The sequence below is a fragment of the Pocillopora verrucosa genome, chromosome 6, assembly GCF_036669915.1.
Source record: "Pocillopora verrucosa isolate sample1 chromosome 6, ASM3666991v2, whole genome shotgun sequence".
Classification (NCBI taxonomy): domain Eukaryota; kingdom Metazoa; phylum Cnidaria; class Anthozoa; order Scleractinia; family Pocilloporidae; genus Pocillopora; species Pocillopora verrucosa.
This window is the reverse complement of record NC_089317.1, coordinates 3341097-3368525: the sequence shown is the minus strand read 5'-3', so window position 1 is coordinate 3368525 and position 27429 is coordinate 3341097. Positions and strand designations below refer to the sequence as shown.

The window sequence follows — 27429 nt, the reverse complement described above, 5'->3', positions numbered from 1 at the left end:
TGGGTGTAGACTACTCAAGAGTTGTAACAAGTAAGACTTGGGGTCGGGGAAGGGTTGGGAGGGTAATCTTCTGTGAGGTTACCATGCGTCAAAGGAATCTATCTTACAGGAACGTTTAGTTGAAGCTTCTCGAGGTAAGGACAAAGAGGAAAATATCTTCTCGTTCACCTGATTATGATTTCATTTTGATGAAATTACGCCCCCCTGAGTACTGCAAAGAAAAGACAGTTTTCTTTTCTTATTTTCAGTAAGTAACAAATTTTCGTTTTAACTGTCCGCCATTACACTGTATCAGTCATTATAAAAATGAGTCATCCTCGTTTAAGTTGTCCAGCTTTGTTAGGTTAAGTTCCAGACGAATTACTTGTAGAGACCTCAATTGGGGTTACTGTTTAACACAGGTTGAGCAAGAAACTCACAATTTATCGGAAGACGTGACTTATCACTCATTTTTGTCTACTGTTGCCGCTCATTTTTTCGCAACAACAGCGAACAATGTTTCGTTCCCTTTTTGCAATCAAGTCGTACAAGTACACAAGGGCCGGACCGCTTTTTCACGTCGTCTTTCTCCATGGTTTTTCGGCCTTACGATTACGCACGCAGGGCCGAACGGGTCATATAATAAATTTTACCGCAACTTGCAGGAATGCCGTTGTCGATAAGAGCACAGTCACGAACTCTAGTCACGCACTGGAAGAATCGTTTTATTCAACGTCAATATTGTGGTAACAAATATGTCGAAAGTGGTTTGGCGTGGTCAGTCCTTTAATCGACAACGATATTTGTTAGATCTTGTTATCACTTTGCTCAAACTTTGTTGCGAACTCACGAGGCGCAGCCAAGTAAGTCCTCAAGATTTTGACCACTGTGATGATGAATATCGTTGTAGATAAGAGTGCAGACCAAGAGTGTCGATTGATTAAATTGAATATGGCTGATGAATTCATTGCGACTCTTGTGGGAATAACTGTTCAATTATATTTCTTGAAATTTCAGGGTCATTGGCTTTTAGTTAAATCCGGTACCATGTATTCTGTGCAGTATATCCACGAGTTCATCATAGTGTCACTTTGATCTATCTTTTGGTGATCTGTATTTACACGTAGGAGACGGAGTCACAAGTAAAACTATTCTTGATTCAAATTATGGTTTTCTGTTTTTTACAAGAACCAAATTGAACCGCGCACTCTGCGGGTATTGGGCCTGGTTACTCAGCTGTTTTTAAAAATGGCGGCGCGTAAAGTCGTATCTTAAAAGTCGTATCATAGAAGTCGTATCATAAAGCCAATGAACGGAGGGTTACTCTTGGGAACGCTAATAAATATAAATTGAAGTTTCTAATAAAAATTTTAAAATGTACATTTTGATATGGCACGTGGTATGTGTTTGGAGCCGGCTTCCTTTTTTTTCCACAAAACTGGTCAACAGCAGTAGTCATTATCTGGTCATGCGCAAACTCCTTTCACGTGCGCCTGGTAGGAATTACTTTGAAAGATTTCCTAAGATATACGGACTATGATGTTTTAGCTCGAAAAATGGGTTTAGCGACACTGTTGATCCAGCGATCTGGACTTCGTCTTCTTTCTCGTAATGTAAGATTTGCAACCTTGATGTTTAGACCGTAATTTAAGTTTTTGTTAATTTTTACTAAACGAGAATCCTCAATCATGAAGAAGTGAAAAGCTTACATAATCGTACATCTTTCTCAAACAGTTAGGACTATCGTATCAGAAAGTTATAGAAGTTATAGAACGAGAGAATCAAAAATCTAAACAGTAATATGATTTTAAACTGATTATTTTCGTATTTTGATTAATATGGGAAATAATGAATCCAGATTGAGTTCAATATGATATTAGGGAGTACAAGTTGCTCGTATTTGTATCCTTTGGTTAGTAATTAATCCTGAATCTTACGAACGAATGCTTTTTTTTCGTAGGTGAAGGCTCGGTTTTTTGCCTCTGAAGCGACGGTGAGTGTTCAACTTTCTCAAGGAGATCGACAGTTTTTGACTACATTTTCACCGGGGTTAAAAATGTATATGTTTTATTTATTGTATTACAAGGAACAGTCTTTCAAAACTGTCGGTGAAAATATTCCTTTGAGTTCAACAGTCGGTTATAACTTTCACAGGCTGTTCATTAACCCTCTGACTCCCAGAAGTGATTAACATGTCACTTCTCCCCATAATATCCATCCATTATCCAGCAAACAGTTAATGAGAATACTCAAACTTATCTGGTATCTTGATCTAACATCAAGTTCTTATTACTAAAGTAAAGTAATTTTGATTTCCCCAAAATTTCTCTTGCAAACCTACTGATTGTTTAGGAATGCCAAGCTACTCCAAAAATTATTGTGGTGTTTTAGAGGACAAATTTTCTAAGCATTTTCTTAGATCCTATGAAATTGCTAGGTGAGAAATGTTTCAGAGTTGTTGAAAACTTTGCAATTTTACAGTATACATCTGCTCTAATAATTTGTGCTCTGTAGTAAAAAGCCAAAATAATTTTTGGAATTACTTAATTAATATTTCTAAACTAATATTTGATACTCTAAAGAATAATCTTTCAGTAGAAATTCTGTGAAAATATTTGACTACCTAGCATTTAAACACAGCCTTATCTTTTATTCCCAATTAATGATATTCTCCTGTTACTTTACCCTATTTCCAGCTACTACTAACATTAATTAGTGAAAACTTAAATTTTTTCCTCAGTGTTCATTCATGAATACAGGCCCTTGAAATTGGGGAATTTTTTATTACTAGATGCCTTGTGTATTTTCAAAACATTTCTTTTCTACAATCAGCAGTAATGTTGCAATTTGATTGGCCAATTTGCTGTTGTTGATAAGAGCACGAGCAGTGCTGCTTGCATCAACTGGTCATGCAATGCCTTTATCACTGAAGGAATCATTTTGTTTGACATCATTATTGTGGTAAAAAAGGAATTGACAGGGGTTTAGCATGGTCTCTATACAATGATGTCCATCATCACATTGCTCAAAAGTTTTTGCTGATTCACCTGGCTGGGCTGCATGAGTCTGTAGCAAATTTTGATCTCTGTGATAATGAATATCATTGTCGATAAGATTACAGACCATGCTAAACCACTTTCAATTTGTGAATTGGGCATGGCTGTGTACATTGGGCATACATGTAACATTGTCTCCTTTTTTTGACAGAAGGATGTGTCAAAAATCAGAAATATTGGTATATCTGCCCATATTGACTCTGGAAAAACCACACTCACAGAGAGACTTTTGTTTTATACTGGAAGAATCAGTCAAATGCATGAGGTGAGAACAATGGACTTTGATTTGCCTTTAGAAATGCTTTCAACATTACCAATCCTACTTTGCAGGATGCATCTCACATGTGGACCTTGTAACAATTGAGCTCACAGCAAAGTCTCTGTGACTCAGTAGTAGATCATCAAAGTGGTGAATCTGAAGGTCTGAGATTCTATTCCTCATGAGGACTCTAAATTATTTTTAGTGCCATGCTCATGACTAGAGGAAAAAAAAATCTTTCACTAATTGACTTTGATGTTTGTTTTAACAGTTTAAAGTGTAATTTCCATGGGTTTTGCATGATTATACAAATAATGATTTTTGCCCTGTGGTTTCCTGTTGAAATCTTTACTGCAGTTTTTTTCCTAAGTGTGTGTTATGGATCAAAATTTACTTAAGTTTAAGTGATATCAAACTTCTGTAGGTTGATAGGAGTTCTGACAAGACCAAAAAAATTTTTTTCACTATTGGATTTTGATACACATTGTAACAGTTCAAAGCCAATTATTTCCCATGGGTTTTGAGTGATTATACAAATAGTGATTTTTGCCCTGTCTCAACATGTGTTGTGGATTGAAATTTACTAAAAGTTCAAGAGGTGTCAAACTTCCATAGGTTGAAGAGAGTTCTGATAATATCTCTGAAACAAAGACTTTGTTAATATCAAGTTGATGTACAGTTTAAACCACAGCTTCTGCAATCAATTATTTCTAAATAGCAAAGGTTTGACAACTTGCAGTAATAATATTTGATTGTGTTGTCTGATTGTCTGGGTTAGAGTAGGCCTGGAAAGGACTGCTGTTGGCAGTAAAGATCGATGATTTGACAACCTTGGTGGAAGTCACCACTTGTGTCGAATGATTATGACTTTATGACTTCCACTTGTTATAGATAGTGACTGTAGAAATAAGTATCTTGACATTTTCTGGTAAGAATGTTTTGTCATGCTGAGAAGCATTCCATGGAACATAACAGAACATTTCATTAGGTCATGCAGTCATGATGTAATACCAGTCCACTGAGATAGTCGTGTTATAAGTTTCCGGAATGTTCTAGAATACTTTGTAAATGTCTATAAGGACTCAGTTGTGTAGTAGTAGTTGTTGTTGTCAGAAGTGAATGACTGCTTGGAAAGCTATACACAGAGTGAGAGGGCTATTGTGAAGATTGTTTAATTCAAGGAACTTTGGAGAAAACTGTGAGTTTGTGTCAGTGGTGAGGCAAGACACAGATTGTTGTGGGCTTAAGTAAGTTTATTGAGGATAATTACTGTATTTCCTGTTGGACTTGCTCTGCATTAAAAATATTAAAAGTTGTTTAATAAAGTAGTGAAGTCTAAAGGAGTATTGCATTCTTTCTGTTAGTTAGATTATATTGTAACACACTGGTATTGTTAAAACTTGAGTCACTTCTACCAACAACAGTCCTTCAGGGAACCACTCTCACCAGTATGATCAGACTTCTTACGACAAACAAATGTGAAGATACAAGATACATAATCTCACTGTAGCTCCAAAGCATGATACAGTATATCTCAGGTTTTTTTTATACCTTATTGACGAGAAACAAATTCTTTGCTCAAGAAAGATGCATCAATATATCCATGAATTAGATTTGGTTGTTTGGCATTCATCCTTATTTTCTAACCAGGTGCGAGGTAAGGACAATGTAGGAGCCACTATGGATTCCATGGATCTGGAACGACAGCGAGGAATAACCATTCAGGTTGGTATTAAGTAACAGTACTATGATTTATTTAATTAACTACAGTTCAAGTGCATGACATTCATATAATCACAGTCATTTATTGATCACTAAATGGATTTATTACAAACCAACAAAGTGACCAACTCCCAGTTGGCTTGTTATAGCCTTGTAGCTCAGTTGATAGAGCATTGCACTGGTATCCCAGAGGTCATGGGTTAAAATGTATATGCCTGAATTTTTTACAGGTGTTGTTTTCACTGCTGCTTTATCATTGGGAATTCAAATATATGATATTCATACACATGTAACCACAGTTGAATTTCAGCCTGGATAGAGAGATCCTTTTTCAATCTTTTTAGAACTCCCAAGAAAGTAGAATTCAAGGTCATTTAATTTGCTGTAGTAAATAGAGAAACAAAAATCTCAGGAATATACAGTTCAGAGATTGTATACATGGTTGCCATAGCAACATAACTACATCTTTTTTAGTATGTTCACAAGGCATAGTGAAGATGTTTTGTCTTAAATACAGTAGAAATTCTGGTGTTTCAATATTATCTGCATTATGAAATAATATTCTTTGTATATTTCAAGAAGATACAACTGTATATATGTATGTTGTTTTAATCTGCAGCAACATATGTCAATTGTAAAGATACAAACATTAACATTATTGACACACCAGGTGAGTCTATCAACCATTTATTCCCTAACATCAGGATGTATATTCTCCTCACAGTTCTTTATACATTTCTGAAGGTACTTTTCTGAACTTCTCACAGCTTTGTTACAGAGTATCCTACTGTAATCATAAAGGATTTACAGTTTGAATTGTCATCAAAAACAGATGAACATGTAGTTATGATGTTTATGTGTGCAAAAAGTAAAAGCTCTTGTCAGCAACATACATGTACACCTGTGGTGAGGTGGAAATTTTAATGAGTCCATCTTCAAAGGTTCAAATGTGTGAGGGATTGCTAGTTAGGGGGAGAGGGCGTTTGAAGCTTGGACTTATGTGATGCTGAAAAACCAAATTATGAGAGTGAAAGGGAAAATTTCTCATTGATTTTTCAAGGGTTTTTTTTTTATTGTGGCACAATAACAATACTACATTACCTTGCATTACTATGTTAAAAAAAGGAAAGAAAAAATTAAAAAAAAAAGGTTAAACAGTTTTGTAGTTTTAACTTAGGACAGCAAGCTGTAAGTAATTTATTTAGCACTGTCAGTATCTTAAGGTAGTGTAGTATTTAGATTTTGAATGGAAAAAAGTGCCTTTCCTTCTTCGAGCTTTTTTACAGATGAGTTATCAGTTTTCCTAAAATTGTTGAGTTGCAATTGTAGTGTGATCATTTATGTCTTATGGCACTTATTTCTAATTTGAATTTGCGTTGGAAAAATGACTACAGTCCAAGCACTGTGCTATTGTTAAAAATGGTTTTGGATAATTGATTATCAATGCAAATTTTTACATCAACACCTAAATTTCTTCAGAGAGGATATCATATCTGGCCAAAATTTGAAAATAAGTGAAGCCCTTGGGTGTCTGAAAAAATCCCTGAGAATGATTGAAATGATAAGGTCTACAGAATGGATGATAGGGGGAATTAAAGAATGTGGAAAAATTTTTTTGTCATAAAAAAGTTAAAATTCTGGTCCTAAAGAAGGAACAAGGAAAAAATTTATTTAGATATAACAAATGAGAAACAGAACAAAATGTTTGCAAAAAATGACCTGAACAGTGTAGCATTAAACATGTCAACTGTGAGGCCACAATTGAATTCCTATGACTATGGATTGGATTGACACTGAGATTTTTAAGAGTTAACATGAACAATGGAAAGATCATCCACTACATTTGAGAAGATGCTTGTTACATATTCATCTGTTTATTTTTTTTAAACTATTACATTTATATGCTAATTTTTGATATTTGAAAATGACTTGGGGAGGTGAAAAAATTGGTTGTTTTTATTGCTGATTTTTATTCCACAATGCATATCAAAGGAACTTCCTATTAGAATAAGTGAAAAATTATTTCCTCAGAGCAAAGTTACAACGCACTGCAGCCTTCACCCAGTTGCCAATCGGTTTGGAATCTGAGGTAAAAGGAGTCATTGACCTTGTGTGATGGAAGGCTTATTACTTTGAGGGAAATCATGGGTAAGATTATTCATTCTTGTAACTTCTATTTTTTTTAATTTAGCTGTTTAGCCAATCACAAGGTTAGAAATTCAATAACCCTGATCCAGCTATTCTTAAGACGCCATAACTTGAGCTAAAAATCTCCCCAAAAATTTAGCTGAAATATGATAATTGGCTCTTTCATTGTTAAACAACTATTGATGATTTCAATAATTAACTAACAGGTTCAAAGGGGTAGAAGGTGTCACCCCAGAAGACATGGTCAATGAGTGTACAACAAGAAGACAGGAGCTGATAGGTACATGTACAATCTGAGTATTTTTTCAACTTATAGCACTTGTTGTGTGAGTCATTACAATGGCCAATCAGAACAAAGGAAAATATCACAGGGAGCCAATGGGAACTCAACATGAAATGAAGTAAAATTAAGCATTGGAAAATGCTATTGATTAAGTCCTGATTATTTCAAGTTTTGAATTGGATTGGATGAGAGCTCGAGAGAAAGGGGAAAATCTTCTGGGCCAATCTCCCAACAAATGTCAATACAACGCTGGGCTGAGATGAGAATAAAGAAAAATATCAATGAGAGGATTATTCGTTGATCCAATACCAAATTCTTTAATTGTAAGAATTGTCCATCATAAGAATTGTATGGCAAACAGTAACAAGAATTACTTATTAGATTTTTCAGTCAGAGTGTTAAAGTGCTTAACCCTTTAACTCCCAGATCAAATTTGTAATTCTCCTCACTGTCAACCATACAATTCTTATAATGTTAGTTCAAAGAATTTAGTATTGGATCAACTAATTATCCCCAAATTGATATTTTTCTTTATTCTCATCACTATCTGGTGGATATTATATTGATATTGTAAGGAGAAATTCTGTGTTGGTCACTCATGGGAGTGAAAGGGTTAAGTGAAGAATTCTCCAATGATTGAACCCTTTAACTCCCAAGATCTGATTGTTAATTCTCCCCTCCAGCGGTGGAACATTTCCTTGTAAATTTGTGGTGAGAACTTGGTGCTACATCAAGATAGCAGCTTCTACTTGATAAGTTTGAATATTCTCATCACCTGTATGCTGATTAATGTTTGGATATTATAGGGAGAAGTTTCATGTTAATCACTTTGGGGAGTCAGAGGGTTAATGAACACCTTGTAAAAGTTACCACTGACTGGTGAACTCAAAGGAACGTTTTCATCAACAGTTTTCAAAAAGCTGTCATTACTATCTTTTTACTATGTAGTATTAGGTAGCTGTAGCAACACTACAGCCCCCTTTTTACCGGCAGTTCAATAACAAAGAGTTTGCACCATTCTGCATGACGCTATTTTTACCGTCTGTTAAGTACTGTGGTTTATAATCATTAGAAACTGTAGCTAATGTGCATGACACTCTTGCGGAGATATTTCTGGAAGAAATACCACCAACGGGGAAACAATTAATTGTATGTGTTTTGAAAATATTAGGGCTGGTGTATGGATTGATGGATTGAGCTGTATATTCGACAGATTTCCTCTCTCTTTATGTTACGCTGAATTATAGGAGCATTTTGAGTGGTTCATGCTCATGGATATATAGGAGGACAGACGCACAGATTATATCACCGTCAACGACATATTGCTTTTTTAACATATAACACAAATACTGTTGATTCTAACAAGACCATTTGTTATTATCAACTGAGTTGATAACGTAAAATTGGCCACCGTTAATAGTTTCAAAGCAGACGTTTCGAGCGTTAGTCCTTCGTCTGAGCGAATGACGAGGGGCTAACGCTCGAAACGTCAGCTTTGAAACTCTTAACGCTGGCCAATTTACGTTATCAACTTTTGTCAGCTTTGAAACTCTTGAGGGTGGGCAATTCGCGCTATCAACCGTTATCAACAGTTGATAATACCGAATTACCTTGTTATACTCTCCCACCGACGGAACACCACATTTTCTTTCGAAACTTACGCTTACTAGCTTACCGGCTGGATAAACAGCTGGAACAGAATGAATTTAAGCACAAGCTTTATTTCTTTGAACTTCGTTTTGTAGAATCCGACATAAACGCCTTGATGAAGATGGCTCTGCGTGAGGTGGCTTTCCTTCCTCTCGGAGTCTTGATCGACCAATGGAGATGGAAAGTTTTCAGCGGTAAGACCACTGAGGAGAATTACAATACCGCGTGGTGGGAACTGAGGACTGAGTACCAGGGAATAGAACCTGCTGTGGAAAGGACAGAAAATGACTTTGATCCCGGATGCAAATATCACATTCCAGCTAATACACCATACATCAGGTGGGTATTGTAGCCAGAAGGAGAGAAGTTTATTCTGATCCCTTTCACAGTCGACTGGCGGGGGAAGGGAGGGGAGGCCGGAAGGGGGTTGGGGTTAGGAAGCCAATCTCCACCAGACAAGTTGTAATAACAAATGCAAACATCTTTGCATGTATATTTTCCGAAGCCAGTTGTTTGAAAAACGTCAGATAACATATAAGTATAAACCACACCTGTGAATTGTGCTTTTCGCGCGCGCGCTTATTGGTTAGTTTGGAAGTAAATAGTAATTGCTATTCACCTCCGAGTTGCTGAGAAAAAAAAACCGCGCTTCAAGAGCTAAATTTCTGAGCATTTTTCGATATATTGAAAAAAATAAACTAATTTTTTTGTATATGTGTGGTGTATGCTAAAACAATTATTCGCCTGATTGTCGTTGGAAGTAATAGATATTTCCTTCGCTGCTTCGCGGCGCCGTAAATATCCACCACTTTTCACCTCCACTTCGGTGAATAATAGTTGATTATTTCGCCATGCACGATCCTTTGCCTTAAATTGCCCCATCGAAACGTGAGGGGAGGAACGAAGGGCTAAAGCCTCTCTTCTCAGGGCGGCTTTTGTTATTCGAACCCCCTGGCGTCATTTATTTGTTGTAATTTTCACCGCGGAACTCAAACCTTTAATAACTCTCGATAATCCGAAGGAATTCTCGTTTCCCCTCAGGTTGATAAGTTTTTCAAAAGGGTTGCTCTTCATAGCTCGAAACATGTCATCAGCGGTGACTTGTTTGTCGTACTTTGTTTGTTGCGCGATGGAAATTTTGAATTCATAATCTGCATGGTTTTTCATTGGACAAATAACAGTTTGTGAGAATAGAAAAACGACAACGAGGAATGGATGAACTAAAGGGAAACAGGGATGACTGAGAATAAATTGTTTCCTTTTCCAGGCGTTCAATTGGTGAAATGTAGCGTGATAGTAAATGGTGCTGAAGAAGCAGCGGACTGTGAAAAGGAGAGAGGCATGGGTCGGGTCTCATATTGATCTCCCGCGTTAAGTTATCGCGCTTCGTTTTTCAAGCTAAACGTCGGGAAGACGGCTAGTCCAAGAAACCTTGTGTTGGGTAGAATATTTCCCCGATGAATGTGTCACTGACCAAATTTAATTTGTTTTATTTTTATTGCTCAGGTACTTTATGAGCTACGTGCTACAATTCCAGTTCCACAAGGCCGCTTGTGAGGCAGCCGGACATACGGGGCCTTTGCATACCTGCTCCATCTACGAGTCTAAAGAAGCGGGAAAGAAGATCGGGTAAATATTGACAAAAGATGTGTTACTTTTTGCTGATATGCTTGTTCCTTCAGCTATTGCTGAACCACTGTTGTACTGATAAGTATGAAAATATTTTAATCATTTGTGAATGTGATACTTATTTTTCTACTTATGACCAAACTTTGCCTTGTCCGGCGAACGTGAACGACGACGGCTTATTTTTTTAATTTCTATTTCTAATTAAACGCTGTGTTCCATATTCAGTTCCGAGGTAGCTTGGACAGCGAGAAAAAAACTAAATGACTCTAGAGTATCACGAGATTCGTAGGTAAAATCTAGGTTCATTTTTTTAACCGACGTTTTCTACGGCGTCACCGTCGTCGTTTCATTCATTTATCAACAAACTATTCACTGGATTATTTTTTACACCTATTAAAGCTCTAAATCGTTTTTAATAATTCAAATTAGCATAGAAGAGGCCAGAAAAAGCAAAACTCGACAATGATTGGATATTGGGAGACTCTGATTCCCATTTTGTTCAAAAGTGTAGTCAGGATCAGTTCAAGGAAATAAACCGCCTTGCTATGTTATTTGTCCCCCAAAAATTATTGCTTTGATATGTCATTGTTTTTGTTGTTATTATTATTATTGTTATCATTACTATTGTTAATAATTATAAATCTCAATTTCATAGCCCGCACATGGAGAAATCAATTAACGTTTTGTATTGAATGGCGTTTCCCTCCTTCAATCTATAGGGATATGCTGAAGATGGGAAAAAGCAAGCCTTGGCCGGAAGCTCTCAAAAAACTGACCGGAAGTGAAACACTGGATGTTGGCGCTCTATCGGAATACTTTGAGCCTCTCCGCAAGTGGATGGTGGAACAGAGGAAAGAGCTGGGGTACACTGGACCCGGATGGGACGTAGACGCAAAGGCTGGAGTATCAGCTGTTCTTCCCACACTGTTCAACACTGTCATGGGTTCTTTGATTGTGACAGTTGTGCTCTTTTGCTAGAGATCTTCAAAAGGCCTGGACCTAGGGCCATGATCATTGCTTTTCATTATCAGCCTTTTTTTCTTTTTTTTTCATTGCAATTGCCTTCGTGGTAAATCAGCAATTGAAATTGTGATTAATTGTTTTTCTTTTTAGGTTATCGATTATCGTCTCACGTTTCTTTGACAGTGCAAAATAAAGATGTACGTTTTCTATTATGTGACTTGTTTATCTTTACTTATTTATATAAATTTCTTTTTATTCAACTAAACTTGCCTAAAGTCATAATTCACAAAGTAAATCAAAGAAATACAGGCTTGGATCTCTGCTAAAAAAACAACAACAACACTAAAAAACCGGTTCATTCTATTTCGTTATCTGATAAAGGGGGTCAGTTTCTAAAGAAACTGTGGTGCTGCGTCGGTGAGAGAATATAACAGGATAATGAAGTGTTATAAACTGAGTTGACAACGTAAACTGCCCACTGTATAGAGTTTCAAAGCTAAACTCTCTACGTTGCGGCTAATTAACGTTATGAATTCAGTTGATAATACTAAGTTACTTCTTTCTCTGATATTTTTGTTGTTTGAATTTCAAAGCTAATAATCTCCGAGTAAAATCGCAAGATCAGTGTGTTGTAATTTTTGACAAACTTGACCTCGAGTGTCAAGAAATTGTCATAAATCTTTTATTTAAACTCAGGTGCTAGTTGAGGGAATAACGGAAAGGCGGTCAGTGTCCCGGCAGCACGACTCGAATGTGTCGGCCGATGCTTCCCATAATACACACGGCGGCTTAAATAATGCAAAGCTTATGGGAGTGAATAAGTTAACTTCCATGAATCAGCCACAACATACCTCCGTAATGTAAGTCAAAAATCGAGTTCCTTTCCGCTAGGATTCCTGGATCAAGTGCGCAGGCCATAAATCCGAGAGGAAAAAACGAGGCTCCATAACTTACGATACGGACCGAGAAAACAAGTCAACTTTATTTCCTTACGGGTATTCGTCCTTCAGAAGTTAAAAGATTATGAATATAAATTTATAGTTCAAAATGACTAAAATGAAACACGCATGATTCCCCGTAACTCTGAGTTTCGTGCTTACGCACTCGTCAAACAGATTTAATGAAAAACATTCTTGTAGGCTAATTTATATATATATATATATATATATATATATAAAAGATAGCTGCTGATTACAATGGGTTGTTGTTATATAATAGGTGAGAAAAAGCGAAAATTACAATGGATGTGGATGTATTAGGGAAGGACATTGAGGCAGTGGGTGTGAATATATTGACAAAAGTCTATTGCAGCGTGGAAGCGTCAGATGTTCTTTAGATAAAACTTGTTTTCGTGACGGCATTTGGATATAAGTTCGGATCTTTTATTTGAATATAAATATACAAACTAACACTAGGTTACCTTATGCAACGTTTTACTTCTACCTACATTAAAAAAATAAAATAATAAATAACCTGATTTACTAGAATTCCGTGCTACAGATAATGTAGATAAATACATCACGTTTAACGCCATGACCTGAATGCATATTTAATCTGTTTTCCATATAGACGAATATTTGGATGTAAAGATGTGTAGATGTGTAAATGTGATTCGACTGAAAATAAATAAATAATACAAATATCTCGTACAGAAATAATAACAATAAACGACACAGCTACATAAAATAGAAACGAACTTACGTTGTGTGGCGTAACCAGGTCCGGTAGCTAGAACTCTTATAAAAAGTAACACGACGCTAGAAAAAACTAACGCAAACACTGACTTAGTTGAAATCAACTAGCAACAAGAATTATCTAGCGAAAACAAAGCTTGTATTGGCGAGAGATAAAACACCACTGGTGTTACGTAATTCTTACACAACCACAAGCAAAAACGCGACCTTTACTGAATCGAAACAGAACATTACAACAGTGGTTCAATTGAAAGAAAAACTATAAAATCATTTTGCAGTTACTTGACAATAACTAAAAATGCAAATTCTAGTTGCTACACATATGATAGATATAAAAAGAGGTTAGGAAGATATTTATTATATCTTTGAGTACAAATTGATGGGGAAGATTTCGATTTAAACAAACTATCATATTAAGCGGGCTGTACAGTGAATAACGGCCCACTAAATTAACCAATCATAACACCCGTACTAACTGAGGGATATTAGTAATACCCTTTATCATTGGTTGAAACTCACGCCGGTATCAAGGAGGTCAAAGGAAGTACATCGGTTTGTTAAAAAACCGACTAATAGCGACTTCAAAACCCTCAAAAATAAAGTGGTACAAATCGAAGTTAGCTTTCTAAATCTAGACTACGAGTAGTTCATCGTGCGTGTCAAAAAGAGAAAAAAAAATTGGCGAAGCAAATAAATGATGTGAGCGCGCGAAGTTCCGTGCAGCGCGCTTACATCAATTCTTATTTTCCTTTTTCTTGGATGCATTGCAAAAGTGTGTGAAGATCGTTAAGATTTCCGCGCTCGAAGTTTGAGAATTTGGATCACTCAAAACTCGTACTAAACTAGAAATCTTGGAAACAAACTACGGCTTAGCGTCGGTTTCACGGGGAGGATTGAGTTGGTGGGGAATTGAAATGAAACTACAGTATATGTGCTTGGATTCTGCGTTGGATTTTTGGCCGCCCGGTCATTCTGAGCTCAGATTTTTCGCTTCTCGGATCGGGTGTGTGGAAATGGAGTGTGCAGCCTTGTCCTTCTTCTATGAGTAGTAAACCTAGAAATGGATAAGTAAGTGAGGTATTTATTGAGAACAATATCAAAAATATTCCCATACAAACTCCTATATTTTCACCACGACTCTCATTTCGCAAGATAATAATCTCATAGCTGGAGCTTGGGCCAAGGAATCTTAGCTCCCAGTCTCTCCTTCACATTTGGTTAGTGAGACTGGTAACCAGACTGCTTAGGTTGACTTGAAACATGGCTGTTGCTCGAGTTGGATGCAGGTGATCTCTACCGTAAAAGACTTATTTGACGTTTCCAAGCAGGCGATTCTTTTCAAGGTAAATTCACTCTTGTAACATACACTTTCTCAGCTCAATTCCTGCAACTACTAGCGAGGAAACTGGTGTTTTTAGAGAAAAATCGTGAAAACTTGTGGCTTTATGCTTCCGTCAGCACTTCCTATTTGTTTTCGTATTTTTGAATTGTAGCTCTGAGTTATACTTGATTCCTCTATATTTTTCATCGTTGATTCACGGGTTATCTCCCGTTTTAGTGAATTCAATCGGCCAAATACCAGGGCTGAAAAATCATCGGAAATTTCTCGATTGTTAGCAAATAGTTTAAGCCCGCCGGGCGATCGTGATACTCAAAGCATTTGCTGAATGCTACATGATATTTTAGTTCTTTTGATTTAAAATAAGCTGTGATTAAATGCCAGTAGCCGGGTACGGTCTCAAATAAATGAAATGCCCTACAGTACGAAATTTTTATAGCTTTTCTTTGGAAAAGTTCTTTCAAACTTCTCAGGAATACCTATAAAAATGTCAAGTGATTCCAAACTTAATTTGCTCGGTTGTGGACACGCTTCTGATCAGACTGCCGAGCACGGTCTCGAATGCTCGGCAGTTAGAAATTTTCACCTTAATGTCACTGAAATGTTCCTTAAACTTCTAAAGAGTATTAAATCTTTGTTAACCCTTTACATCCTAAAGTCATTATGCATATTCTCCACACTGTTCTTTATACATTTCCTAAGGTGCTGACAGGGAGAATTTGTTTACCGATCAAAAGCTTCTTTTGTTGGGCATCATTTCCTTAATTCTCATGACCTTAAGATGTAATTCAGGGGTGATATTGTAAGGAGAAATTAGATGCTAATCATTCGTAGGGTTTAAAGGATTATGAAATGCCAAGCAATTCCAACAATTAATTTGTTTTTTTTAGAAGATAAATTAAATTTTCTAAACTTGTGAAGACTGCGATTTACTATAATATTTATATGTATAAGTATGGTACATGTAAGCTTGACCACTACTGAAAAACACAAATTTTGAATATACTCAACAGGTTTGTATGAATTTTTCAGTGGGATTTTGGTGAAAATTTTTAACTGTGGGGCATTAAGTCCATTTGAGACTGTTCTGTGCAGTCTGATCAAAGGCTTGCAATTTTTAAGTCTTGGCAATCAGGCAACATCATGGTATGCTCAACCTTGGGGAGTTTGTCACCTGAAAAAACAGATTAATTTTGGAATCGCTCAACATTTCTAAGTAAACATCTGATAATCCTGAGAAGACCATAAGAACCTTTCAGAGGAAAAATCTGCAAAATTTTTGACTGCCAAGGCAGACTCTTACAGACAGTGCATGGCTATCAGGCATTTAGTCACAGCATTTGAAATAATGACAGATTTCTATCAGGAAATGTTTTGCAATGTCATTTAAGTGAATAAGAAGTATTTCCTCATAGGAGATGTGTCTTCATGGCTTCTGCCACTTCATCAATTCCTTCTACCAAAGAGACCTCTAATTATGCTGAGCTCTGTCGCCTTCTTGTCGATGTTGGATCATGTGTGTTAAGGGAGATCTTTGACAGGGTATGTCCACCTGGAAACCTTCACACAGTTCTGGCTCATCCTCAGAACCAAGCAAAGTTACAAACACTTTTGAAGAAGAGAGTCCTCTGTATCCCTCAGTGGCGTAAACTTTATCCTGCTGACAAATTCTTAGTTTCCTCAAGGAACTTTGACACTTCCCTACTGCTACTCCTATTGAGGAATATCTTTGGCTTGCTTCTCCCTACCAGTAGCCGGGATAAGCTTCCTCCTATAACAGACACCTCTCCAGAGGCTGACATCACCCGAATCAAGGTCTTAAGAGATAGAGTTTGCAGTCATGCTACCACTGCTTCAGTTGATGATTCAACTTTCAGTTCTTACTGGAATGACATTAAAGACACTTTTATGCGTATTGGAGGGGCTCGCTATCAGGATTACATCCATGAAATGACACTTGATTGTGTGGATGCTGATCTTGTAGGAGACTACCAAGAACTTCTGAGTAAGTGGTTGAAGGATGAAGAATGCATCACAGACAAATCAAATGAGGAAAAAATTGTGAAAAAGCCCAGGAAGGAAGGAAATATGGAGGATTCCTTGGACATTTCTGAACAAAATTCATGGGAGAGAGGTGTGTGTAATTTTTTGTTTAACCTGAGTTTTAAACTAACTTTGTAGAGTTAATACAATAAATGTAAGTCATACTGGATCATCCAATGAAATGAATTTCCTGCAGATTTTGTTTAAAAGTCATAATTATGCACAATTAAAGTTGTGCATTTTTATTCCCTTGATACATGTATGTCAACTGTATCCATAATTTGCCTTTTTTCTTCATCTTTCTCAACTTTTGATTTCCATTTGGGTAAGCTAATTAATTGTTACATACAAATGATTGAAAAAAAAAACTACAACCTTCTTTTTCAGAGACAGTAGTAATGCCAGCAAAAAATGGATCAGCTCAGACTGGGAATAGCAGCCAGCCAGAGCTTAGTGTGAAACTTCCAAAGTTGAGTGATCTTCCAGCAATCTTTACTCCGTGGGAAACTGTTGAACTGCCAGTGGATTTTCTTTTATTAACAGTAGAGGACTGTGAGTTCCTAAGCTGCTTTGCCTACCTGAAGGAACCCTTCAAGAGTTACCACATCAGTACTGGTCCTGTGTACTTTGGGTGCATGGGTAATGATCAAGGAAAGAAAATGAAAATTGCATTGAAGAGGTGCTCCAAAGGTTCTGATGTTCCTGGGGGTTCTTTGTCAGTTTCAAAAGATGCCATCTCGGTACTGGGACCCAAGGCTATTTTATCTGTTGGTGCCTGCAGCGGTTTGAACAGTGAAGAGGTCAAGTTAGGAGATGTGGTTGTTTCAGCAAAGCTGATAACAGCTGCACACAAAACTCCCCCCAGCAGAGATATTGGTAACCTGATCAAACATGTGGCTGATGGGTGGAAGGCACCTTTACAGAATGCTGATGAATATGCTGCCAAAGTACACTGTGATGGAGTGGTCCTGAGTATCTCAGAGGCGAACAGAGATATGATTAGGAAACATCCTGAAGCAATTGCAGTTGAAATGGAAGGTGGAGGTGAGAATCATAATAATTCAAATAATTGATGAGCCAAGCACTTTTGCACTTGTAGCAAATATTTTGAAAAACACTGCTCTGGTATTGTCTCTGCTGGTCCAAGAAATAGCATATACCATATAACATGCCAAATATGCAGGAATTATATATTGTGTATTAATTTATAATGATTTTATGTTTGGCTGGGGTAGGAAGATTTTTTTGCTGGTGAAGGTGCCTGAGACTTCTTCTGGATAAGTAAATTAAATGTGCTCCATGATGATCAGGATGTCATGAATTTTTTTAAAATTTGTCATCTGAAAAATGTATAAATTATGTTGTTTAATAGTTTGAGAGTTGAGGAATAGTATCACAGTCCCTGTTAACCTGAAACTCCCATGAGTGACCAAGACAGAATTTCTCCTTACAATATCAATATGATATTAAGCTGACAAGTAATGGGAAAAGAGAAAATGTCAATTAGGGGATTATTGGTTGATCCAAAACTAAATTTTCCTAACTGACATCATAGGAATTGTATGAAATTCATTAAAGAGAATTTCTTAAAGAGATCTTAGGAGTGAAAGGGTTCACTAACAACAGTCTGTCTTTTGAGAAATGTTAAAAGTTACTTATGAAACAAGTTGAAGCCTGAAGAATAATTTTATAGTCCAGTGTACAATTTTTTAAATTACTAGTTATTATTACATCTTTCTGGTATGTGCATGTTGACAAACAGGTAGAGTGTGAATCTTTGTGAGCTTTGATTGAATAATTATTATTTTTAAGGATGCTGAGAAAATAAGCTTAATATATAAATAACAGACATGAATTTTTTTTTTTATTCAGGGGTGTATACAGCAGCCCATGATTTTAAGACAGAATGGGTGGTAGTCAAGGGCATCAAAGACTTCGCAGATGAAATGCAGTTTTCAAATAAGAAATGGAATCAAATTGCCTGTGTGATGGCAGCATCTGTTGTGGCCAACATTTTGAATGATCCAGTCATATTCCAAGATTGGCCTCACTTTAATGCAGGTATTGCTTCCTGTCTCAATCTTCTCTTTTTACAAGGACTCTGACTTAGATCTAAGTTCCCACAGCATATTCTTTTATGGATTATAAATCAAGATGATTTATTTAGTGATTGTTCACAAATAGGAAATTAAGTTACCCATATTTTGAGTTAACATTCCAGTAGCTTAAACAAGGCCTCTTTACCCTTTAACTCCCAAGATCTTGTTGACAATTCTCCTTACTGTCTGCCAAATGATTCTCATTATGTTAGTTTGGAGAATGTGGTATCAGATCAACTAGTAATCCCATAATTATTATTTTTCTTTATTCTCATCACTTGTCTGCATGATATTGTATAGATATAGTAAGGAGAAATTCTGTCTTGGTCACTCATGGGAGTGGTGGGAGGAAAAAACTTGTAGTTTAATTGAGAGATGTAATGATGAATAACAATTCACTCCATGAGCCACGTGAACTGGCCTGTATTCTATAGTTAGCGTGGTTTATGTAACACCACCAAAATATGGAGAATTCAGAGGCAAATGACATCTGCCAAAGTGATATGAAGTGATTTGATATATGTTCTTGGGCCAATAAGCGACAAATCAAATTTTTTTAAACTAAAAAGATTGGTTTATCCAATACTGCATGTGCGATTGTATTTTGATGTGGAAACTATTGGAATGGATGGGGAAGTGATACATGCCAGCACACATGTTAATGGTTTTTTTTTAACCTTTTATGGAACCTGACATGTTATTAGTTTGAGATGAATAAATCAGATTTCAGGTAAATTTCTTAAGTAAATTGGTTTAAAGAGACAACATTAATTTTTTGTTTATTATTTCATTTAGGTGCCAATGAATTACCCTCTCAAGGTAAGTCCAACATGTTTTGATGAGTGTAATAATAGTGAACATGTGAATGATAATGATAAACAGTGAACTTATATGCCACTATTTTAACTCTCATAATCAGATACTGTAATCAAATGTTGATCCAGGATTTTTTTTCGAGAGAAGGGGGTCAATTTTTGTTTAGAAAACACAGACTTTTTTTTTCACTCTGAAACCACAATAGGCCAAGACTTCTGTCTAGAAAAGTAATTATTAAATGCTTCATATTGGATAGTAATATGTGATCCTGTTGTACCAAGTACCAATAAACTGCTATCCTCGCGGTCATGTTATTTATTAAGTATGTTTCTTTTTTATATTTTAGCCGTAAGTGCCTACACTTCAGCTTTAAAGACTTCCATCATAGGCCAAACGGAGTTCCAACCCAAACTGCTTGCCTCTCGCACGATTTCCAACGCGAAAACAGACGAAATATTCACAAATCTTCTCATACAACATGGAAGAAAAGCCCTGATTAAGAATGACGAGACATATTATTCAAGGAGAAAAGTGCTTGAGTACTACGGGAATGTCAGCGTTACTCCAGTCAAGCACTGCAGTGAAATATTTCTTGGCATGATTGATGATCAGGAAAGTGCTAATTCTATTCTTGTCGTTGGAAAAGCAGGGATTGGGAAATCCCTGTTTTGCCAGAAGGTGATTCGCGATTGGGCCAACAACGAACTATTTCAAGCACGAGAAAACACTGAAATCCCCAGTTTAAAATTTGTGTATTTGCTTACTTTCCGTCAATTGAATTTGCTTAAGAAAAAGCATTTGACTTTAAGAGAAATCTTAAACTTTTCCTTGGTACTGAATGACAAATGTAACATTAACGACTCAACATTTGAGTACATTGTAAATCATCCTAAGGAAGTAATGATAATTCTTGACGGCTATGATGAGTATTCTCAGAAATCCAACATCGCTGGAAACTCAGAAGAACAGCATCCCAATGACGCTAGACGTAAAATGCCGGTGGCCGCATTATGTTCAAAACTCATCAAAGGAAAAATCTTGAAAGGGGCTATCGTCATGATTACCTCGCGTCCTGATGAATCGGACGAGATGGGAGGAATCCGTTTTAAACGGGACGTGGAAATTGCGGGTTTCTCGTCAAAACAAGTCAGAGAGTATATTGAGAAATACTTCAAGGACAACGAAAGTATGAAGAACGCTGTACTTAAACATGTCATGAACAATGAGAACCTGGTCAGTTTTGCTCATATTCCTATGCTGTGTTATCTGTTGTGCTTCGAGATGGAGTATACTCTAACCGAATCAGGAAATCCTCAAGACCTTCCTGTTTCAACAACCGACATTTACACCAAACTTGTTGATATATTTGAATTTAAGCACTGCGCCGACTCAGAATACAGACAGAAAGAAATTCCCGAGCACTTCAAGCCCCCTCCTGTCATCAAGAACACATTAGAGAAATTGTCAGAGCTAGCGGCTAAACTGCTGGTTAAAGAAAAGCCAACTTTTGATGAAAGCGAGATGGAAGGCGATTTTGAAGCGGAAGAAGTCAACAAACTGAAAGGTAGCGGTCTTCTTTACTGTGGTCAGCCTTTCAGGACTGCACCGATTACAACCACGAAACACTTTAGCTTCACACATCTGACCGTCCAAGAATTCTTGGCCGCTCGTTGGTTTGTAAAGGAAAATTGTGTTCCAGATGCGAAATGCTCTAATATGGTTTTCCAATTCATGGCCGGCGTTTTATCGAAAGAGGGAAACGAGGAACTGATGGAAAAACTATTAGCTTCACCCCTCGTAGATTCCAATCTTAAAATGACGTGTCTGACTGAGTATCAAAACAAAGAATTTGCCAAAAAATTCATCAGGAATAATCCGCAAGCGTTTTGTTATTCAGGCGGGATCGTGGTTTTTGATGGTTTATCAGATGTGGACTGCATTGGATTATCATTTGTGTTGGACATTATCAGTGAACTAAATAAAGAGGAAGCTGGAGAGGCACAACGCAAATGTTCTGATAAGTTCGTCACAGTTAAGGAGTTAAAACTTAGCGGATCACATCTAACACTGTCTGGAATAAAACGAGTCTGTAATTCACTGAACAATGAACACTGTCATGTGTCTGAACTGTTATTCGAGATTGACTTTACTGATGAATGTGTTGATGTTATTAATAGATTAGTAGAAAGGAAGTTAACCAAATTAAGTCTAATGGACACTAAGATCACTGATACCGATGTGGCCAGTCTATGTGAAGCTTTACAGCATCCAAGCTGTAAGCTAACCACACTAAATCTGTGGAATAATTCTATCACTGATACCGGTGTTGCCAGTCTATGTGAAGCTTTACAGCATCCAAGCTGTAAGCTAACCACACTAAATCTGCAGGATAGTTTTATCACTGATACCAGTGTTGCCAGTCTATGTGAAGCTTTACAGCATCCAAGCTTTAAGTTAACCAGACTAAATCTGCCTTGGTCTCTTAGTTCTGAATATCGCGCAATTCTTAAAGCTATCACTCAGAGACACCGACCAGCTTTAAACCTGTCTTTTGCGGAGTTGTTAGATTTTACATAGTTTCATCAATTTTTTGTAGATTTTTATGTTTAAACAAAATAAATAGTTGCGAGTCAAATCTTAATTTTGGGTCAAAGAGACTTACCAGGTAGACGAAGTATTTTTAATCACCAGAGTGAAAAACACCGCTTAATGTAGATAGAACCTGCCTCCGTTAAAGGCTCCCTCTCCCCCTTCACTGGCTTGCTCACATTCACACGAGCACCTACAAAGCAACAGACAGAGGAAGCCACTGTCCGTTTTTCGAAACCGGTTTTGCCATTTTTAACAGTTCTTCTAAGAACCTCATGGCCACTATTGGAGACAGAAAAGTCAGTGCTATACTCGCTAAAATAAGAGACAGCCAAACGCTACTGATCTCGCCAATTAAATCTCCCCAGAAAAACAGTCAGCCTCCAAACGTTCCATTGTGAAGGCACGCACTAAACGAGCCAGTGCAGAATTAAACGACGACTTGCTTTCGTCAAAACTAGCTTCCAAAAAGTACTAAGAGTTACCAAACGACCACGACATGCCTTTGTAAAAACCAACCCCTAAGCGTCTTAAGACGGAAGTGAGTTTCAACAACCTGCGGAACACAATTGCCTACATGGGGACACGGCGCGCAAAAACAAAGAAATTCTTTTTTTGTTCTTGTATGGAGGGTTTAAAGGAAGGAAGAAGGAATTAAAGTCGTCTGTCAAAACTGTACGAAGAGCATTATCAGTCAAACCTTCGATCCCAGCAACAGTTTTGAGAGACCTTCAGTATGACTGATTCATAAAGAAAACTCTTTCAAATTCAACCACAAAAACTATTTTCAAACACGCGCAATAGCTTTGGGAAAAAAATGACGTACCTTTTGCAGTCATATTCATGGCTCTTATTGAGAAACAGCTACAAACTAGCTACAAGCCCACAGAAACCATTTCTTTGGAAAAGATACATTGATGACATTTTTTATGCGTGGAGCATTCCCGAAACCGAAATCAACAACTTCACTGAGTTTGCTAACTCATTCCGCGCCACCTTTAGATTCAGGAATGAACAGTCATCAAAAAAAATTGTTTTTCTCGATACTGAAGTGTTTCAAGGACCGAGGTTTACCGATAGCAAAATCGTTGATGTTTAAACATATTACAAGCCGACAGAAACGTTCCAAGATACACACAGTTATCTTCACGCCACCTTCTCAGTGTTAACCCTTTACACCCTAACATCAGTATGCAAACTCTCCACACTGTTCTCTATACATTTCCTACGGTGCTGACAAAGGAGAATTAGCTTAATGATCCAGAGCTTCTGTGGTTGTTGATCATTTCCGTAATTCTCATGACCTTACTGCGTGACTAAAGGGTAATATTGTAATGAGAAAGTAGATGCTAGTCACTCTTAGGAGCTAAACGGTTAAGAAGGGTTTTGTAAAATGAGAGGCACTACGCTTACTGAGAACAAACTCGGTTAAAGAGTCTTATGAGCTAAGGAAGACAGAATTTTTATCTCGCCTTACAGAACGAGGCTACCCTCAGGACCTCGTCCAAAAGGTGTTTGCCGATGCCCAGTTCTCATCACGCAACACGGCTATGAGAAACAAACCGAAATCATCTAAAAAGATTTTCCCGTTCGTTAGGACTTTCAACCCTGCTAACCAGAATGTCAAAAAGATTCTTATGAAACACTGGCCCCTTATTTCAGGCTACAATAACCTGGTGCAAATATATCCTGATCCCCCAATTGTTACTTGTCAGAAGGACTTTAAAATATTCTGTTGTTAGAGCACAACTTCCTTCACTTTAATTACTCAACAGCATTTTAGAAGTTATACACGGTAAGGGTTTAATGAAAATACTACAAGACAAGGCAATAATTTCATCCCTTCCATTCTAATAAATCCTACTTCCTCCGGATAACTCCCCCCTCGGATTCTGCGCTCCTCTGCAACACGATAATGTATACGAGTAACACTGCTCTTCTAAGATGAGAGTTCGACCCCTTGAGGTGGGGGGTGGGGAATTTTGGTGTGTCAAAGGTACTAAAAACGGCTATTATATGATACAGAACTTAACAGCAAACCCCTTTATCATAAATTGCAGAATTATTTTGTGACAAAAGGGACCTAAAGTGATTCTAAGTCGCACGGTTACTGATCAAAAATGAAAACTGAAATCTACAACTCCGATGTATTGCTCCCCGTTTTCGTCACAGAAATGTTCCTTTCGATCACCAGCACACTTTTTGTTGCGGTATCTAAAGCTTTTGTGGATTCCTTTTTTATATCCTTGTATGCAGTGTAGTACTTTTAGTTTTCTACTGAAGCTAGTACTGTCCTAGTTTTCTGTTCTACAAAACTATCTTAACCGAATGCGTTATTTCAGTCGGAACCAAATTCAAGATGAAAATATGGCCGAATACATTAAACAGAAATTAATAATAGATTTATTCAAAGCGCACAAAAACTAAAAGAAGCCTTAACCCTTTTACCCCTTGGAGTGATTAGCATCAAATTTCTCCTTACAATATCACCTCTGAATATAACATTAAGGTCATGAGAGTAAAGGAAATGATCATCATTTAAGAAACTCTTGATTGTTAAACAAATTCTCCTTATCAGCACCTTGAAAAATGTATAGAGAACAGCATGGAGAATATGCATACTGATATTAGGGTGTAAAGGTAAATTATTGAGTAAAATATACAAAAAGAGTCGTCTGTTTGAAGCGTATAAAGTATCACAGCATGTCTGGACTGTTTACTGATGATGTGCGTGTCCGATTGATCGCGCAAATCATGTGATGTCGACGAACCTCGATCTCAAGTAGTTCATTCTATCGACGCAAAATCCGAACGAAAGGTAATTTTTATAAGGTTTATAATTGGATGATTTGAATTACACCTCAGATTTAGTTATGGCTAAACGACGTTCGTTTCTATGCAAACCCAAAACAAGTCGTCAAATGCAAGGTATTTACAGAACACCACAGTTTTACTGATGACGTCCGAGGTTAAGGTGGCCGAACGAAAATCAAACAAGGGTAAGTTTGATGGCAATTTTCTAAATAAGGTTTGGTGTCTAAATACCAGGAAATGATAATGTTTTATCATTTAAACAAGGGCACAGCACACTGTGCCTCCCCTCCCACCTGACAAGTTCTTCTGTTAGAGATGCCATTCATACTTCTCATACAAAAAGAAATAGCATTCTCTGTTTGATTCTCCTCTCCCCAGCCCCCTCCCCACTACTTTCATGCCTCCCCTCCCACCTGTCAAGTTCTTCTGTTAGATTTGCCATTCATACTTCTTATATGAAAAGAAATAGCATTGTCATTTTATTCTCCTCCCACCCCACCCCCCTTTTCCTCTCCAACCACCCACCTCTCGTCACTACCTTGTGAAAAGAGAATTATAAATCAGCCAAATGCAATATCGCTTTTGATCGTGAACTGAAGTGATTGCTGGCCCTGTTTCTTATGATTTAATTTGAAAACCTAAAAACACTGGCAGCAGTATACTAATAAATGTTGGCAGACACAAAAATTATCTCGGGAGCCAAACGATCCATTAAGATTACTGATCATTTCACGTGCACCCCCGCTAATGTTATCTATTGTAGAACGTGCACTTATTGCAAAAAGAGATAAATTGGTGAAACAGAAAGATGACTAGGTGACTAACTCCGAGAACACCTTTGCGACTTAGAAAGTAATGACAAGGACGCATGCAAACCAGTTTCCATACACTTTAATCTCTCTTGTCATTCTATGCAGCACATGGCACTCTGCGGCGTTTCCTTACATCTATGCTGTTTAGAAGCTGCAAAACTCTTGAACAAAATTTCCCTTTCAAATCGGCGCTCTTAATCCGAACGGTATCAACGAACGCTCTTCATTCAACTTATTTATTCTTGTTTTCTCGTCGCTACATTCCCACCAATAGCGTAGCTCCATTTTTCAGCATATAAACACACACACAACCCACAATTCTTCCATTCGCCCTCACAAAGGGCTAACGCTTGAAACGTCAGTTTCGAAACTCGATGGTGGCCAATATACTTTATCAACTCAGTTTGTTAAACCAAAATTATTTTGTTATACTCCCCTACAAACGCAGCACCACAGTTTCTTTAGAACCCCTATTCATATGAATTAGCGAATTATTTTTCGTAATTGTTCTTCGTAAACCGTTGATATGATAATGCATATTCATTAGGGATTGTGTGATGGCCATTTCTTGATTTCTAACCTGAGGTAATGTTTCAGCGATGGACAAATTAAATCAAGACATTATCGAGGATTATATTAATGAATTGCCATTTTGATCATTGAAAAAAGAAAACTTTATCTTCATTTCTAAAATCAGTCGCCTGAGTTGATCATGTCGGTTTCAAGATCTGTATCAGATTTGAATTCCCGGATCAAAAAGCGCCAGGTAGGAATGTGATTAGATCTTGATGGAGGACTCGGCACTTCTATCCGAGTAAATCGGAGATCTACAGCTCCGGTGTATTGCTCCACGTTTTCCTCCCGTAAGATTTCCTTTCGATCATCATCACACATTGTGTTGTAGGTATCTAAACCCTTTGTGAATTGTTAATCATTTTTGTCTTCAATGTTAATTTTTGAATAACTGTGAATATGTACGAAAATCATCCATGTGAACTGCGGATAAAGAAGTGAATATGAAAGCGATCTTTGCAGTAATGAACAATACTTGAGCAGTAGTGAAAATAAGGCTTCAAAAAACTCAGGCCTGTACGGGATTTGAACCCATGACCTCTGCGATACCGGTGCAGTGCTCTACCAACTGAGCTGACAAGCCAACTGGGAGCTGGTTGTTATGTTGGTTCCAAATAAACCCGAGAAGTGATGAATAAATAACTGTAAATATCCCTTTCACTCCCAGGAGTGACCAATAAGTAATTTCTCCTTGCAATATCATTACACTGTAAAGCAGACAGGTAATGAGAATCAGGAAAAATCAACTGGGGGATATTGTTTGATTTAACACCAAATTCTCAAAACTAACGCTATAGGTAATGTATGACAGAGAGGGAGGAGAATTAATATTGAGATCGTGGGAGTGAAATAGATATATATGAAAACATTTTGTTAACTCCAAAGCAAGGATTAGACACGGCGATTTCGATCAGTCTCACATGACTCCTGGTTCTTAATCTGAACGTAACTCTCTGTCATT

General features: G+C 37.2%; 3 protein-coding genes across 6 annotated transcripts in view; all 3 read left to right on the top strand.

Annotated features, from left to right (window-relative positions):
• Positions 1-11901, top strand: part of LOC131794477 (angiotensin-converting enzyme-like) — a 37260-nt gene extending 25359 nt beyond the window's left edge. For 2 of the 4 annotated variants that reach the window (XM_066168072.1, XM_066168071.1), the window contains 5 exons: positions 7048-7164; positions 7371-7444; positions 9193-9436; positions 10604-10726; positions 11446-11901. In XM_066168072.1, the coding sequence (XP_066024169.1) occupies positions 7405-7444; positions 9193-9436; positions 10604-10726; positions 11446-11704 (666 nt within the window). In that variant the 5' untranslated portion in view covers positions 7048-7164; positions 7371-7404 and the 3' untranslated portion in view covers positions 11705-11901. Of the gene's footprint in view, positions 1-954; positions 1593-1939; positions 1973-3186; positions 3301-4944; positions 5020-5635; positions 5687-7047; positions 7165-7370; positions 7445-9192; positions 9437-10603; positions 10727-11445 lie in introns of those variants that run through there. The other 2 variants (XR_009340986.2, XR_009340985.2) reach the window with 2 other exon arrangements.
• Positions 1-27429, top strand: part of LOC131778827 (NLR family CARD domain-containing protein 3-like) — an 84464-nt gene that overhangs the window by 44826 nt on the left and 12209 nt on the right. The window lies entirely within an intron of this gene.
• On the top strand, positions 14636-22397 carry LOC131790986 (NACHT, LRR and PYD domains-containing protein 6). The gene is made up of 6 exons (XM_066168040.1): positions 14636-14726; positions 16138-16856; positions 17153-17809; positions 18638-18826; positions 19660-19683; positions 20027-22397. The coding sequence occupies exons 2-6, from the start codon at positions 16151-16153 to the stop codon at positions 22255-22257; spliced, it is 3807 nt and encodes a 1268-aa protein (XP_066024137.1). The 5' UTR covers positions 14636-14726; positions 16138-16150; the 3' UTR covers positions 22258-22397.

Coding starts and splice junctions, on each gene's coding strand:
- LOC131790986 (XM_066168040.1), top strand. CDS start 16,151: ATGGCTTCTGCCACTTCATCAATTCCTTCTACCAAAGAGACCTCTAAT. Junction 16,857..17,152: donor ACAAAATTCATGGGAGAGAG/GTGTGTGTAATT, acceptor CTTCTTTTTCAG/AGACAGTAGTAATGCCAGCA. Junction 17,810..18,637: donor AGTTGAAATGGAAGGTGGAG/GTGAGAATCATA, acceptor TTTTTTATTCAG/GGGTGTATACAGCAGCCCAT.